This window comes from Corvus hawaiiensis, chromosome 10 (genome assembly GCF_020740725.1).
Source record: "Corvus hawaiiensis isolate bCorHaw1 chromosome 10, bCorHaw1.pri.cur, whole genome shotgun sequence".
NCBI classification, from domain to species: domain Eukaryota; kingdom Metazoa; phylum Chordata; class Aves; order Passeriformes; family Corvidae; genus Corvus; species Corvus hawaiiensis.
The window spans coordinates 13,040,761-13,057,086 of record NC_063222.1 but is presented as its reverse complement, the minus strand read 5'-3'; the positions used below and the strand labels follow the sequence as shown (position 1 = coordinate 13,057,086).

The following is a 16,326-nucleotide window of genomic DNA, read 5'->3' as shown; positions in this document are numbered from 1 at the left end:
ACAGTGACAATGGCAACGAGTGCCAATATGAGTGAGTGATGGTGTTTAGGCAAGGAGGAGCAGAGAAATTTTGGGCTTCTATCTCCATCCCAACATTGTTCAAATATTTAATCCAATTACTTTTTGCAGTAAAATGGTGAGTTCTTCAGGGACGAAGAAGTGGATTTCATTGGAAGCTCTTTGGACATCGCTCTTTATGTGTGGGCAGGTGCTTTGTTATGAGATGAAGATGCCTCCAGCCCTGTCTTAAAATTAAAAATCACTTTTGATGAGAAAACTGTTAGGTTCCTAATCCAGAAAGGAGGGCTTTGAACCTTTGTCTGCTGTAACAATGAGAGATCTGAAGTCAGTGACTTCATGCTGGCATCCCTTTTCACCTGCTCTCTGTAGGTGTCAGATCTGGCATTCCTGGGAATGTCAGATGCACAGTGTTGTTCAGGTGTATTATTTATATTAATTAAGTGTATTTAGTAGTCAATTTAACCCCCAATAACCATATAAAAATGTAGCTTGGAATTCTAATTACAAGTCCAGAGGATGAAAATCAAGTATATGTTAATATATAAAAGAAAGAGTTTTTAAAATAGCAATCATGGGGAGTAACATAATCCAACACAGAAAACCAGAGAGTGTGTACTGAGAGAATGCATTTATGGGTTTGCAATTTTTTTCATCTTTCTTTTGGTATTTCTCCAACTAGACAATATTTTAGCTTTGGATCTGACAGGATGTTTAAGTATGAGAAATAAGCAGTAAATCAGCAGACCACATAGCTGCGATTTACTGTGCTGTCAGTAGTATGGGATGCAGTGCAGGAATGCTGGTGATTTGAAAGCGCTGGAAGACCTATCTAATTGACTCAGTGCGTAAGCATTTGCTGTTTTATTGATTGCCAAATGCCTCAGCTGCCAAAATGTCTCCTTTCTGATGTGTTGTGTCTTGAAATGAGAACAACTGCTTCTTTTCAAACTCCCCAAATTTTTGAAACACAGATATTGAAGGAAACATTAAGACTCTAAGATTTTAGTTAAAGACAACTTTTGCTAGAATTAGTTAGAGGAAGTAGGTCCACCTGAGACTGATTAAGAGTTAATAGGAGTTAAGTTAGAAACAAGCTTTTAAGTTGCAGATAATTAATTGTCTCTCTATATTTGCTTAGCTGTGTTTATAATAAGAATCAGAAGGCATTGATAGATAGATCTAAAGAAATCTAAAACAGTTGCTAATTTTTCCCATCTGGATACTATTCAGAAGTCATAAGGAAGAAACTGGATGTTTCCCAAGAGGCTATTTGTATTGTCAAAACCCAGAGGGGTGGAAAGTTCAAGTGAGGAAGACTATTATTCCTTCATCTTCAAGACCACTCCTCAGTTAATAATGACCACCGACCCAATTTAAAAACTATACTATGCATGCTTAATGACATTAAAGCTAATTTCCATACAAAGTGGAGAATAGGAGGGGGTCATTGTTATAAATATGTATTTGTATTTTGGATATTCATAACTTTCGTGGATAAATAGACTCTGTAACCGTTCATACCTCGACACTGTGTATTAAGAAGCTATTCCACACAGCTGTCCAGTGCCAATAAAACATACATTTTCTAACTTTAAACTTTTAGATAAGAGTTTTTGTCCGTCTCAGTTGGATATCGATACTAGATCAATATTAATATTTTGGTAAATCATTTAAATTATCTTTTTCATACTTGATTTGGAAAATGTGACATCAGTGAACTGCTGGTTATGTCACATCTCCTAGGTACCTTGTAGATGTGTTTATTATCTTCTATTTTCACATCCTCCTGTGGGCAAAAAGCTGTGAGAGTAGCCAGTTATCACATCTGCTGAGTTTTTCAGGATTTCATGCGCTATTGATGGTTCAACGACATAGTTTATGCACAACTCACTGTGTTGTTCAGTCCTTCTCTTGTTCTTACAAGAACCGTGTGTCTGTTTTGGTTTTTCTCACCTAGCAAATGTCTGAAGCCTCAGACTTGGAAATCAAGAAATGCCATGAGTACTTGAACTAGTGAAGTCTTGTTTTATGTGAATGTATGTCTTGAGGTTGACTGATGTTGATGCTAAAGAAAATGAGAATGCTGTTGCTGTTCTGTTGCTGAACTTTGGAAGGGTGCTGTATCTTGTAGATAATCAAGTGTGAGCTTACATTGTGCACTTTTTGTCACTTTGAGCACTTAAAAAGGCTTGATCCTCTGCCTGGTTGCTTGTTCATGCAATATTTTAGATTTCTAAAAAACTCCCAAATCTGTTTTGTTCAATATTTGTAAGTGTAGACAGACACGTAAAACTTGGCATTCCTGTAGAGAGATTATAGCACACTACTGTTTTTAAAACAGCTAAAATTTTAGGAATTCAAGATCATCTTACTTTGAGTAGGATAAGTAATTTCCTCAGTTAATTTTGAAAATTCCAGTAGCAGATCGTTTGGGATTTGTTCTTTCCATTAAGATAGGTGGACTGTATTTCTGCCTGTGCTAGTCCTGATCTCATCATAACTCAGAATATTCATGGCAGAACTTTTAAGATTTTGAAATTATATTATTAACCTTGGATTAGCCTGTGACCCATATGGTTAATCTCAAACTTTTATTTATTGCATTTAATAAATCTTTTGTTCAAAAAATTTTAAAGAATCTTTTATATGTAAGTTGGAACACTTGCTTGTGTGGTTTTTTATAGAATTCTACTTGTCATTTTTTAGGTCAGGTAATGAATTCTAGAATAATGTTATATGGGAGCACATTTACTTAATTTCAGCTTTGCACTAGCTCAGTGTAGAAATAAAAAATGTTACGAATTCTCATATCATTACATATCTTAATGTCCTATCATAAAAATACTTTATGCACCCTACTGTTGCTCAAGAAAAATTATTTCTAAAAAGGGAAAAAATATTAAGAATAAAGATATTATTGATAATTCTTTCACTGTGTGATGTTTTAATGATGAAATAATAACATTAAGATCTAAACAAACAAGTATTGTGCCACTGTAGCAAATGTAATGCTTTGCCTTCACACTTTCCCCTTAGTTTTGCCACCAGTAATGGGAGAACCATTGGAGTCCCATCTAACAACTACAGGATGCCAGGCCCTACTGAGAGTAAAATGGGATGATTCTGTGGTAAAAAACACCAATGCTGATCTTCACAGATCCATTAGTACTTCTTAGATCCTTTATCTTAAGTAGTCCACCCATCTTTGGAATAGATATCCTGACTTCATTTTGGTTTTTTTAAAAAGTATCTTTGCTGAGTATGGGTGTTACTGAAAAACACAGTAAACTGGCTTAGCTTGTCTACTTGGAATGTAATGTTAAATCTCCTGTACTTAGACAAATATCAAATGATTTGAATGTCCTTTCACAACAGAAGAAAGGAAAATATATATTTTAAAAAAGGATTAAAAATAATCTGATGAGAAAAGCTGAGAAAAAAAGTAAGGTACTTCTCAATAATTGTTTATGTACATACTGACATCTGACAGTTCTCAGTGGTTAGTGTGAAGCAGATATTTTCCTTTCACTGATGGAGAGGGAAAGTGATCTCAATTTGCTTTGCAGTTATTTCAGAATACCTTGAAGTAAGAATGTGCCTGAGGATAGGTAGAGCAAGGCAGTTGGTGTGTGGTAACTTACTACACAAGAGTAAATCAGCCATTTGCCGGAGCTCTGTTTTTAAAATCTATCATGCTGTTCAAATTCTGCCTTTTTATGTTTGCTGGATTTTCAAATGGATTTGGGCAGCCATGCTTTGGTTCGCAATTAAACAGACAATTTCTTTAGGCATTTTTTTTCTGCTTCACTGAAGTAAAAAAAAGTGTTTTATATCCATTTATTACATTCACTGGCAGTTTCATTACTCTGAATATTCAAAACTCATGGAATGAGAATTGCAGCTTGGAAGAAATCCAAAGTTCTCATTGTTAATGGTGTTTCAGAGAATCATATTCTGAATTACCTGATAAAGGTTACACTTTATTAGATTTATTGATGGCTTTCTTCACGGGTTGGGCATTGATTTGAATTGCTAAATGAGAAGAGTAAATGTTTACTTCTAGGAAGAAGTTGCTTACATTGTATTTTCAGTATGATACAGTTCTTGGCCTTGGCCTTCTAAATCTTGATTAATCACAATTCTCTCTCATAGCTTGTAGTTAGTTTCTAATGACTGAAGCTGACATAGCTGCCATATTCGTGTTTTATGTAATAGAGAAATGTTCTGACCTGCTTACACTTTTTTGAGGGATGGGAAAGAAAGCCCTGATTGCCCTGGCTTCCAGGACCTCTGTATAAAGCACTTCTTATTACTTTGTGGTTGCCCATTCTATTAAATCCCTGACACTCAGGGCTCAGATTGGTGTAGTTCGTTGCACATGGGCAGTTCGAAACAGCACCATGATGGCACTTCTTTCCTTTGGACAAATTGTGACATTCCAGTTCCTCTATGGACTGGCTCTGCTCACTGTGATCACTGCACCCTGTTAGGCAGTGTTTCACTGTGTCCTGGTGCATGTGGTAGAAGAATTGCTTATGGAGAGCATCCTTAAATTCATACACAAAGGACATTGCAGGCAGCTTTTAGGGAGCAGCCATTTAAGGTGGTGATACATGTGTGATCATGGTGCTGATCGTGGTTTATTTTTACATCCTCATGTGACAAAAAGTTCTCATTCATCCTGACTCTCATAATCAGAGTATTTTAGCCACTTCTTTTATTTCTGTTACGTTTGGTCACAGTTGGAAAATTAATGTATTCTTTGGTGCATCTGTTTTGAAGCAAATCTTGTTTTAAAGAAGAATAGTGTCTAAAGATGCAATATTAAGATGGTTTTCCTGTCTATTAGGGGTTAATTAGTAGAGCTAATATAATTTAGGATTTTTTCTTAACTTTAAAATTTGCTGTATGATTCTGTAAACACTTCTGTTCGTTGAAGCAAAGAAGTGTTCAGAAGAAACCAGAATAGCCACAGAAAGAAGCAAAAAAGAAATAGAGAAAGAAAGACTAAGAAAGAAACCTGATATCAATAGCCACAGGTTACAGATTTAGCCTTGCTTTACAGGGATGTATTTCTGGATTGTTTTTATTTGTATTTCAGTGCTGCTTGAGAGTTCGTATTGCCTCTGTCTCTGTGGTTCCCATCCTGAAAAAAAATTGCTTTCTAACCAGACAACACAGGCAGTGTGAGAAAGGAAGTGTAATCTCCATTTTAGAGTTGGGAAAGAGGCAGAGACGGAGTCTGACTGTTCTCAGCTCACACAGGATGTCTCTGGGAGAGCCAGAAATTGAACCTGGATATGTTGCTTTAGTCCTACTGAGTCTCATGACAGTCTTTTTCTCAAAGCAAAAGAAAATGCATTTATTTGATGTACTCATGTCAATAATTTTCCTGTGGATACTATTTGGAACATCTGTGGTTTTTTTAAAATATAAATCCATCTTTTTTTCTTCCTTTTCATTTCATAGTTAGCACTAATGTTTAATGTGACATGGAATGGAATTTACAGCTTCACTGTGTGAAGGATTGAATTAGAAGAAATTTTGATAATAGTTTAAACATAATTAACCTATTTTTTCAAAGAGATTACATTTCTAGATAATCTTTATTGTCATTTTTATGTAAAAAATTTAAATCTGTTTCTATCTTTCATAAACTCATGCATTTGCAAAAAGAGATGGTATTTCAGATGTGCTTAAACGGAAAAATCTTTTTTTCCCCCCTACTTTATTAAAAGCAGATAATGGCTTAGAATGTAGGTTTTAATTATTTTCTTTCTAAAGTATTTGGAAGTTGATAATTTTTAATGTACCATGCATATCTTGAAACTGGTGTTTCTGATCCTGGTGATATGTGGTGGATCTTCCCATGATCTCTTCTGGGAGAGAAGTTGTTTGCTTTTGTATTGGAGAATTTCTTCAGCAATGTAGGTGCAAAACCAGTTTTACTGATATAAATTTCTCCTAAGATCTCTTTTTACCAGAACACATGAAAAAACTACCTAAGTCCCAGCCACTTAAAGTCACTCTACATATTTAAGAACCACAACAATTTACCCTGTAATTGGAAAAATTATCTGAGGGAGCCATGGAAGAGTTGAAAACATTGGACTATGTCAGTTTTTAATATCTGCAGGCTGTTTCAGAGTAGTGAGTGCTCCTGGACACATATGCAAAACAGCAGCCTTTGACATCATTGTGGCAGCTTGCCTTTTTTCATTATGTAGAATGAATTTAAACAATCTGCTGAATTCTTACTATGAGGTCTGGGTTTACTGGGAGATTTTTTCTGTATTTTACTGAAGTTGCAAGCTGGTATAATATTGTCTGTGGCAGTGGGCAGCAGCAATAAAAACTGACCCAAAAGTTAGTTTCATACTAACACATCTAAGAGGGCAGTTGCAGGTGGAAGGCAGGTTTGGCACAGTGTTTAGGAGCTCATCTGTAGCCTTGGCTTTAGACTTACCATTCTAGTTTTTGAAGCTCTCTGGAGGATCTGTCTGGACTGTCTCCAGGTAGAACAAGCAGAACCACTTTGAAGAGAAGGTGAATGAGCATCAAATGACAAATTGATGTCACCACAAGTAGTGGTCTTTCACTGGCAGAAAGATCTTGCAGATTTATATCCTACAGTGTTTTATCTTGAACTGAAACCTAAGGAAACAATTGGACTGGGTGGCAAACGATCCGTGTTTGTGAGTGTGATTCTTAAACAAGCCCAGTGTTTGTACCATACTCAGTCTGCCTTTGAAAAATTAACTGTGATATGAAGGGCACCTTGGTATGCATCTATCTTAGGATTCTATTGGAAAAATATTTCAAGGATTACAATTGTCCAGGCATATGGAATAGTAATTGCATGCAAATACATTTTATGCTTTTTAGCTTGGCTCTGTCAGCTGCAATGGCTGGCTGTGCCTATTTAGTCAAGGAATGTATTATAAAAACAGACAGACTATTAAATGAAAAAATCAGTATGAAAACAAGAGACCTAAATACAAAATATACTTTCACTGTAATAGTGACTATTGAAATTCTGTACCTAAAAGAGCCCTGGAATTTTTAGTAGTGATCATACTGGTTTAGTATTTATTCATGGGCTGTATGGATACATGTTACTTGGTTCCTTGTTTTCTCTGCACAACAGTCTCTGAATATACTGTGAACTTTACAAGGAGCGGCTGAAAAAAGGGGCTCTCAATTGTGTACTCGCAGTATACTTATGTTGAGCTCTTCGTTATGAGACCATGGTGGGTTTATTGTTTTGTTTTGTTTTGTTTTCTGAGCTTTAATAGTTTACTGAAGGTTAAGCCTTGAAATTTTATTAGCTTTTAATTCTGATGTAGTCATGCTGTTCACTGTGTCAGAATGTTTCTCAGATCCCTTGGCTAACTGTTGCTGCCACCTTGGTGAGGACCAGAGAAACCACAGAAACATCACAACCAACACAAATTGATCAATTTTATTTGCTTATCTCTTTTTATCTGATAATTAAAATGGACTTTCTTTAGTTCAACAGCAAGCCTATGCACAAAGGACATTGAGTTGTTTTGATATGCTGATTGAAAGACAAATGGGCTTTTGAATTACAAGTAACTAAGGAATGAGAATTCTGATGAAATCCTGTGAAGTGCTTCATAAAACTAACTTCTGAGGAAATCTGTGGCTGAAGTTACACATCTACTCATCTTTTTATTGAAACTAAACAGTTATAATTATTTTCACTTCATGTGTGAAGGGTAGAGGTGGTTCCTAAGGCACAAGGTGTTCTTCAGTGCATGGCATGGGCAGCTCTAAACAAGGCTTCTCATTAAGCACCACTGTTTCTGGTCAAAGAAGCTGAAATCAGTTTGCATCAAATAGCATGGATTACACAGCATTTTTTATTATTGTGCTTGTAAAGTGAATGGGTGTATTCAGTAATGGGGAAAAGTGCCCTTTGTCATTGAAAACATTATTTTTTATTTCTTGTTACTAGATTTGCAAATAATAACCTTCACGTTTTAGGTGTGACAAGAACAATTGAATTACTAACACAAAATAGGCTTAACGTGAATTTAGATTTATTGTGAAAGCATAAGTAAAGAGCTTGTCCAGCAATAGGATATTTGCAGTTCTTTGAAACTCAGATCTAGTTCAAGAAACTGGAATATGAAAAAACTGCTGCAAACAATTTTTGAACTCGGCTTTGTTCACATGTCAACACATTTTATCTTCAATACTCTTAAAGGAAAAGGGAATTTCTATGAGTATCTCTGGCACTTGACAGTGGAGCAAGCTTAAAATGTAAGTGACAAACTGTAGAACAGAACTAGTTCCTTCCTGAAAGTTGTTCTTTTCTGTCACTTAAATATTATTTTATGGAGAAAAGATTCTGAAACTGTTCTTTGAGAACTTATGCATTCTCTTGATTTGCAGGGGAAAGAGACCTTAAGGAGATAAGTTCTTCTGATCATAAAAATCTATACTTCCTTGTTATATCAAGTATATATATAAACTTGCCATATAGTTGAGTATTAAAAACGAAGAAGAGTCAGAGCTTGACCCTGATGTATAATGTGTCACCCTATATGTATTAGATGTGCCCCCATGCAAAGTAAATAACATTCTGAACTGTAACCAAACCACGAGATTAATTAATAGACCATATATTTTGGACTGTCCTCTGTGGCCTCTAAGCCTTCTACATCAGTCAGGGCAAAATCTGACATTCGTCATTGACTGTCTTCAAAATTAACTTTCATAATAATGTTTCCTCTGTTTTCTGTCCAAAAATGTTACATGGAGTCTGGGGTATACAAAAATTTGAGCCAAAGAAGGCATTCCAGCTGAGGTCAATAATAGTGCTGTGTTATATAAGGAAGTTTTATATTAGGATTTGGTGTCCCTGACACCAGACCTTTAGACTAATGGGAAGGTAAAATTCCTAGTGTAGACCCAATACTTGTTTTTGACATTAATGATATATAAGGTTTATATAATTCTTGAGATAATTGTAACAAATGTTTAATAATAAATAACTGTGGTGCTTTACTGAGAAATATAACAAGAAGCATTACTGATGCAGGGAAGGGCAGGAATATTGTACAGGGAAGAACTGGGTAATATTTAGGACTGGAGCACTTGGGTGAAATTTGCATTTAAAGATGAGGAAATGTCTGGTTCCAGTGATGTGTTTTCCCTTTGATGTGAAGACAAGTGAAGGGAACTGATGGTCTTGGTCGATGACAGTGAGCCAGCATCTTGATTTAACTCTCATTAGGGCAAACATTTCTTAAATATTATCTAGGAAGCTATTTCCAGGACAGGCAAAAAGTATTGATGCTTTTGCAAAAGGCAGTGCTAAACTTTGGAGTCCCAGCTGCAAAAACAAGCACATGTCTGGAGGGAAGGGCTTGTTGTCCTCAAGGAAACTGGGCAAGTATGGCTAATTTTTCCAGGAGATGAAACTTGAAGAGTTTGTAGATGTATTCTATAAATGCATTATGGATGTAAAATTCAACATAGAAAATGGAAGACATTTAACCTGAAAGTCAGTGATGACATAAGAAACTACAAAATAGCTGTAGGTAAATTCAAGCTAGAAATTAAAGGCATGTAAGCCTCGGACAGCATTTTCCCTACATCACTGAGCTTAGTCTTGTCCTATGCTATTACAAATGCTGTTTTAAAAGCAAGCAAAGTTTTGCCCCTGCTTTCTTACTCCTGTTAGAAAACTTTCAGCACCCGAAAGAATTGGATTCTGAAACTGCTGTCCACGAAATGAAGTGTAGGTAAAAGGCCCAGCTCTTTTATGATGGAAATTGTGTCCACAAATAGGATTGTGTAATGTGGTTAGCTCTGACCACACTGAGCTGCTTTGTGACCTGCTGATCTGTACAGGTTCTGTGCCCTTTCCCATTTGTTACTCCCTTGAATTCCAACATACCTGATGTTTTCCCTGAATAGGTTACTCTTTTAAGTCTGTTTTTGATAATTCCTGATAATGAATGGTGGCCACATTCCTTTTTTTGTGTTTATCTCTTGGCTTGAATGTGGCAACAGTGAATTAGCATAAATGGTCTGAGAAAAGTAGTTAATATAGATTAATTTGTACTCTTCTTTAATCCTTTGAATTTACCTCCTTGAAGATACGTCAAAGATGAGTTTGGTTCATAAATATGTTTAGAAGATAAATAAAGTAGGGGGAAAGAATCCTGTTTTATGGTATTTTTAAAACTCAGAAATAATCCTTTATAATCAGTAATTGACCTATATGATGTTTTTTCCAGTTTGTTTCAGATCCTTGTGCCAGCAACCCCTGTCACCATGGTAACTGTAGCACCAGTGAGGATGGCTACCTCTGTCTCTGCAGTGAAGGCTTTGAGGGAACAAACTGTGAACATTCACTCCACAGCCCTCCAGCCTCTGAACGGACAGAGGCCACCTCACCCCCACACAGCAGCCCAGCCTCGTCCACCTTGGAGCCTGACATTGCTCTGCCCCGTTCGAGAGCCACTGTGACGTTACCTACATGGCAGCCAAAGGCAGGACAGAGAGTTGTGGATCTCAAATGGGATGAAATAGAGGTGAGAGTATTCTAAATGAAAATTCACAGACAAAAAAATTTGAAAGTGTTATTTTCAAGTTGTCATTTTTGCGTGGTTTCATGATGTCCTCATGAGAAAACTGAAGATATGATCTCTGCCCTGAGTTAATATGTTGGTAAAATTAGAACAAAAAAAACATTTGATCCATGTTATGAGTAATGGACTTAAGTTGGCTAATGTGTTGTATTAGATACTTTGAAATGGGATAATACTGTTTCGTCCAGTCAGTTGTATGACACCATATCTCCAAACATCAAATAAATTTAGGAAAATCTAAAGGTTAAAGCAATACTTTTAATGTATTTTTTGATATTTGCAGTTATAATCACATTTTGCTTTGAAAAATACATGTTCCTGCAGTATTAAGAAAGCATACTTACTTGAGGATTAAAAGGGGTAGTTAATGTATTACACAGGGCACAACTCTAGGGGTGCAATTACAGTGGTGGAAACTTTTAGATGATTAAATTTTAGACATTTATTGTAACTGTTACAAACAAATCTCTGTCAAAACGTAACAGTATCTGGTAAAACCACAGCTGGAAAGCACACAGCCTACGATCCTTGAGAAATGTGATCTTTGCTTTCTACTGTGTTGTACACTGCCCTATTTGTAATGCTTAAATGTTTTGCATGGACTCAAGTATCTGCAAAAATTTTAAGAAATGATTAAACTTAACCAAGTTGCTGTTAAAGTAATGATCAGCTTAGTACCAAACGCTAGAAGTAATGAAACTTGTTGCTAAGAAATATTTTAATTTCTGTAGGCAAAGAATTAGAATTTTTGTGACATCTTTTTCTTATTGAGAAAGGCCTTGTTATGTAATTTTATTTCAGTTTATTCAGGAATAAATAGGCAAAATGTCAGTTGTATCTTTTTCTGAAATGTTTCAATGAGTTTGATTCTCCTGAGGTGTTTTGACATACATAATGAGAAAGTGAACAGGCAGAAGTTTACTCTTAGAAAAAGTGTATTTTTCATCACTCTTTTCTAGCCCAAACAAATTTTGTTGATGTTTTTACTGTAAAATTTATTTAAATCAATTTTCTGAAAGTAGACTCAGCCTATGTAGAATATATGTTTGGCGTGTTATTTTATCTGAGGTATAAGTATTTATAGGCATGTATTCCGTTTCAGTGGGAGTGCTGGTAGACCACGTCTGGAGCACAAAGCTTTATTTCCTGGAATTCCATCTCCCATATCTATTATTTTACAGTAGAACATATGTCAGGCACCAAGGATAGAGTTTGGAGAGAGCACTGAAGCAGAAAGAAACAATGATCTGCTCTTATTACTTAGTTTAAATGAAGTCTTATCTCTGCGTGGGTGGTCCATATGTCCTGATCGATTAAGGGCATGCTCTTCCCTGTACCAGATTTCCCTGGCATGTCTTCCTCAGTCTGTGATCTGGTGTTGTATAAGGAACATTTCTGCCTGCTTTGCATTTTAGATAGATTCACTAAGAATCTCAGTCAAACAGATCATTCACAAGTGGGTGTTTCAATAGCTGAAATTCACCCTTCTGCATGTCTTCTGTTACCTGAGAAATACATTATGGTTTGCATGATTAACACTAGCATGGAAATTACTTGCTACGCTATTACAAAATTGCTTGTGTTGGTATGTTTTTGATATACTGTGATGGGTATTGTATTTTTGACAAGCTTTCCAATGTGGCTTAATGTCCTTCTACCTTGTTCTTTGGAAGTCACAGCGAGAGAGATGATTATCTGAAACAAAGAGATTTCAGTTGCTGATTCAAGACATTGTATCTGATCTGTATTAACAGAAGAGAGTTGATTTGCCTGAAGATCTGTGTTCCAAAGCCCCTTTGGTGGAGGTTTCAGAAGTAAAAAGTGTTAATAACAAAAACACTACCTTTCCTCATGGCTGTAAGAACTTTGCAAAACTTGGTCCTGTTTTGCTCTCTTAAAAGGAAGAGAATAAAGTAGCTGTAGGTTTTGTATTGCAAAAACATACTGTTCTGATCTTTGTTGAGATTCAGAAGACAACAGATACTAACATTATGTTGTTCCTTGTTTGCTTTTTTTTTTAAATCTTCCAAGACAAGTCTGTTTTCCAAATTATTCTATACTGATACTGGAAGCTAACTAATGTTCTTCAGACCTTTTGTCTCATCTCAGAGAGAAATTTTGTCAGACTCTTTCCAAGTGAAAGCTCTCACTATCTTGCAAGGATGAAGTTTCCATGAAAGCTTTTCTGCGAAATTTTGGGAACTCAAAAAATGAACACCTGAGAGAAGTAAACTGTCTAGGAGATGTATGATGTGTGCGTACAGTTGGACATGTTTTCTGTATTCCTTGGATACCAGGGATACATTTAGCACTGCTTGCTGGAATGAACTGTCTCAATAGTATCTGTACCAGTAGACAACGTACAGATGTCTTTGCATGCAGTTTCATTTCTTAAAGTGGCCTTCATATAAGAAATTAATCTTTTCCTGATATGCAGATTAAGGACTAAAACCGTAGATCATAGATAAGAATATTTTCTCTCAGTTGATTTTCTTTACTGTTATACAAATTTATCTTTGTTCTCATATGTTGGAAGATAATTCTTTTTCCTACTTGTGGCAACCGGTTCCCCTTGCAAGAGAGATCCGGCTAACAATCCACATTTCCCCAGTTCAATCATCTTTTGTGTTACAATGTATAAGAGATATCTATTAGCCAGTAATGGAGAGAAAAAGAAACCATCTCATTAATACTAGTCAATTAATGGATTTAACAAAAGTTTCAGTGTACAAAATCAACCGTAAGAATACCAGTACCATACTGTTACATACAGCTTTTCATAATAGAACTGAAATTCTTTTCAAAGGAAATCAGCTGTATTTTTCACATTTTACAGACTGAGATGCTGAAGCACAGAACGGGGAAGTGATTTGCCAGGTGCGCAGCCAGAAATTAGAATGCTGAGCATGTGAATCCTAGTCTAACCTTCTATTTATACTGCAATTTTGTGCTCAGATTCAAGGGTTTGGACCTAGTGATTAGAGGCTACAATAAACTTCTAATTCTCCTTGCAGTGGGGACAGCATTTGCTTTATGTGTGTCCTTAGTCAGTAAATTAGAAACCTTTAAAAGGAGTGTGGCTGAGTCAGGTGGAAAATCCTGAACGAGAGTGTTGCTGCTCTGCAGCAATGGCAGAATTATTCCTTAAGCATATTCTTGAAACAGGAATGTTTGAGTCTTGACTACTTTATGTGTTGCTAAATGTTTGTGCATTTTTCTGTCAAAGTATGGTATGGGTGCAGGAGGACGAACAGAAGAGAATCTGAACAAAATCAGAGGAGAGATCCATTTGAGATTGCTAAATACAGAACAGAAACTTGATCCTTAGAAATGACATCTTAGGAGAATCTTTGACATGGAAATAGGTGAAGGTTGGAGTATATATACTTGCCCTTTTTTTACCCTATTTTCTTGGTATTCCCTCTTATAATTGCTGTTAAAGTACTGGAATGTGTGTAATTTTAGTTTGACTTAGGACAGCTCTTCTACCTGTATATAAGATTTGTTTTGGAAACCTCTAGGATTTTTATTTTGCTTTGAGAAAAAGATATTCTACAAACACATAAGGAGAATGAAGGAAACACAGATTTTGATAGAATAATACTAGTTTTCTTCTAGGATGAATCTGTAACTTCACTAACTCTCTCCTCTACAATATTAATTTATGGAACTTTTTGTTATATACAGACACCATTTCCATAGACAACTTGATATATCTCTAGATAGGTGCTACCCTTTATTATAATTATTTTCTACATAAAACCCTAAATATCTCTAAAAGCTCAATATGCTTAAACAAAATTTATGTGAAGTTCATACAAACCTCAGTTTATGATGTTCCATTACTAAATCATGTTTAACAGATAGTCATAAATACTAGCTTTCCTAAAATCAAAGCTCTTTAAGACAGAAATTCTAGTGAGTGCAATTATATCAAGATATTGAAACCCTGCCCATCTGAAGCTATATTGGTGGGTGGACTCAGAATTTTTGGTGATCCAGAGCTGTTTTTGAAAAGTATCTGGATTCATTTAACTACTCCTTCAGGAATCATCCTGTTTTGAAGTCCTAGAAAGTATGAGGGGGAAAAAAAAAAAAAAAAGGCCTGATGTGTTTACTGCCTTTCAGTGTTTTGGTGTAGAAATATCTATAGCTGACTCGACAGTCTTAGGTTGAAGTTTATGTCCCAGCTTATTCTCCAGTGACCTGAACTCATACACTGCATGCAAAGATTTGACTATGTGGAATTTTTGCTCAATGAACTTGTTTTTACACAGTGTTTGCCTTTCTTTTCAGAACAGCTCCATACACTCTGGAATAGTAAATGACTATTAATTGTTCATGGAAATAATCTTTATTGAATGACTGTTGTGATCTAAGAAGAGGATAGGCAGCTAAGCCCCACACAGCCACTTGCTCACTGCACCATCCAGTGAGATGGGGGAGAGAGTTGGAAGGGTAAAAGTGGGAAAACTCATGGGGAGATAAAGACAGTTCAATAATTAAAAAAGGTAGAAAACAACAAAGGAAAAGGCTGAACAAAACAAGTAATGCAAAAAGCCCCAGTTACTCACCACCAAGTAACTGATGCCCAGCCAGTCTCTGAGCAATAGCAGGTCTGGCCAACTTCCGCCCCCCACCCCCAGTTTTATTGGTGGGCATGACTTTCGATGGTGTGGGATGTCCCTTTGGTCAGTTGGGATCAACTGTCCCACTGTGTTCCCTCAGCACCCCTAGCTTACTTGCTGGTAGTGCAGTCTAAGAAAGAGAAAAGGCCTCGATGCTGTGTGAACATTTTAGTGATAACTAAAATATCCCTGTTATCAACACTGTGTTCATCACAAGTCCAAAACATAGCACCATGCAAAGTATTGTGAAGAAAATTAACTCCATGCTAGCCAAAACCAGTACAGACTGAACGTCAGATTTTATGAAGTTGTCCATGATTTTGGTGGCCATCTTGAAACAAGAAGGCAGCTGGCTAATATGATAATCTAGTAAATCTGTCATTGTGTAAGAGAGCCTCCTGTGCCTGCTGTTGCGTCTACCTCTTGGTGTAATGTTGGCATTGATAGTCTGTGACAGAAATAGAAAGTTTCAATAATGTTATCTAGAGGATTGCTGTGCATTGGAATGTGCTGGATCCTCTTGGTGCTGTGATTGCTGACTCTGCAAAGTGACTCTTGCTCAGATGAGCAAAGAAACAGACTGCCAGCAACAGGATTCGCTGGGTGGATTTGCAGCCTTCCTTACATCAGGTTTCAGTGCTACAATATGTGGTAAGCCTTCTTCATTTGATACTGTTTTTGGATGCCGTCTGTCAGTCTCCCCTTAGTGTTCTTCAGAGAGGCACTACTCCTACTCTAAACACTTTTACTTTTCTCTCCCACTGGTGAGATATGTTAGAAGTAAACCTTGATTTTCTTCTGTTCTTGTTTTCTTTCAAGCATTGTTCCATCTGAAACTCTGAGGGTAGAAACTCTGGAGGTTAAGCTAAATGACACTAGATTTTTCAGAAGTAGTTTTTCTGTGCTACAGGGCAAGGGAACTGGAGCTGTTGTTCTGTTGTTGTTGTTTTTGCTTTTTTTTTTCTTTTAGAATTTTGTTCTGAATTCAGTTTCTGTGCTAGAAATCATCCTGCTTTGTTGCTTGGCAGCTCAACAATAAGTAGATAGTACTA

General features: G+C 36.3%; 1 protein-coding gene across 3 annotated transcripts in view; it reads left to right on the top strand.

The window, feature by feature from the left end:
- Positions 1-16,326, top strand: part of DNER (delta/notch like EGF repeat containing) — a 115,990-nt gene that overhangs the window by 37,074 nt on the left and 62,590 nt on the right. For all 3 annotated transcript variants that reach the window (XM_048314388.1, XM_048314391.1, XM_048314390.1), the window contains exon 2: positions 10,293-10,589. In XM_048314388.1, the coding sequence (XP_048170345.1) occupies positions 10,293-10,589 (297 nt within the window). The remainder of the gene's footprint in view (positions 1-10,292; positions 10,590-16,326) is intronic.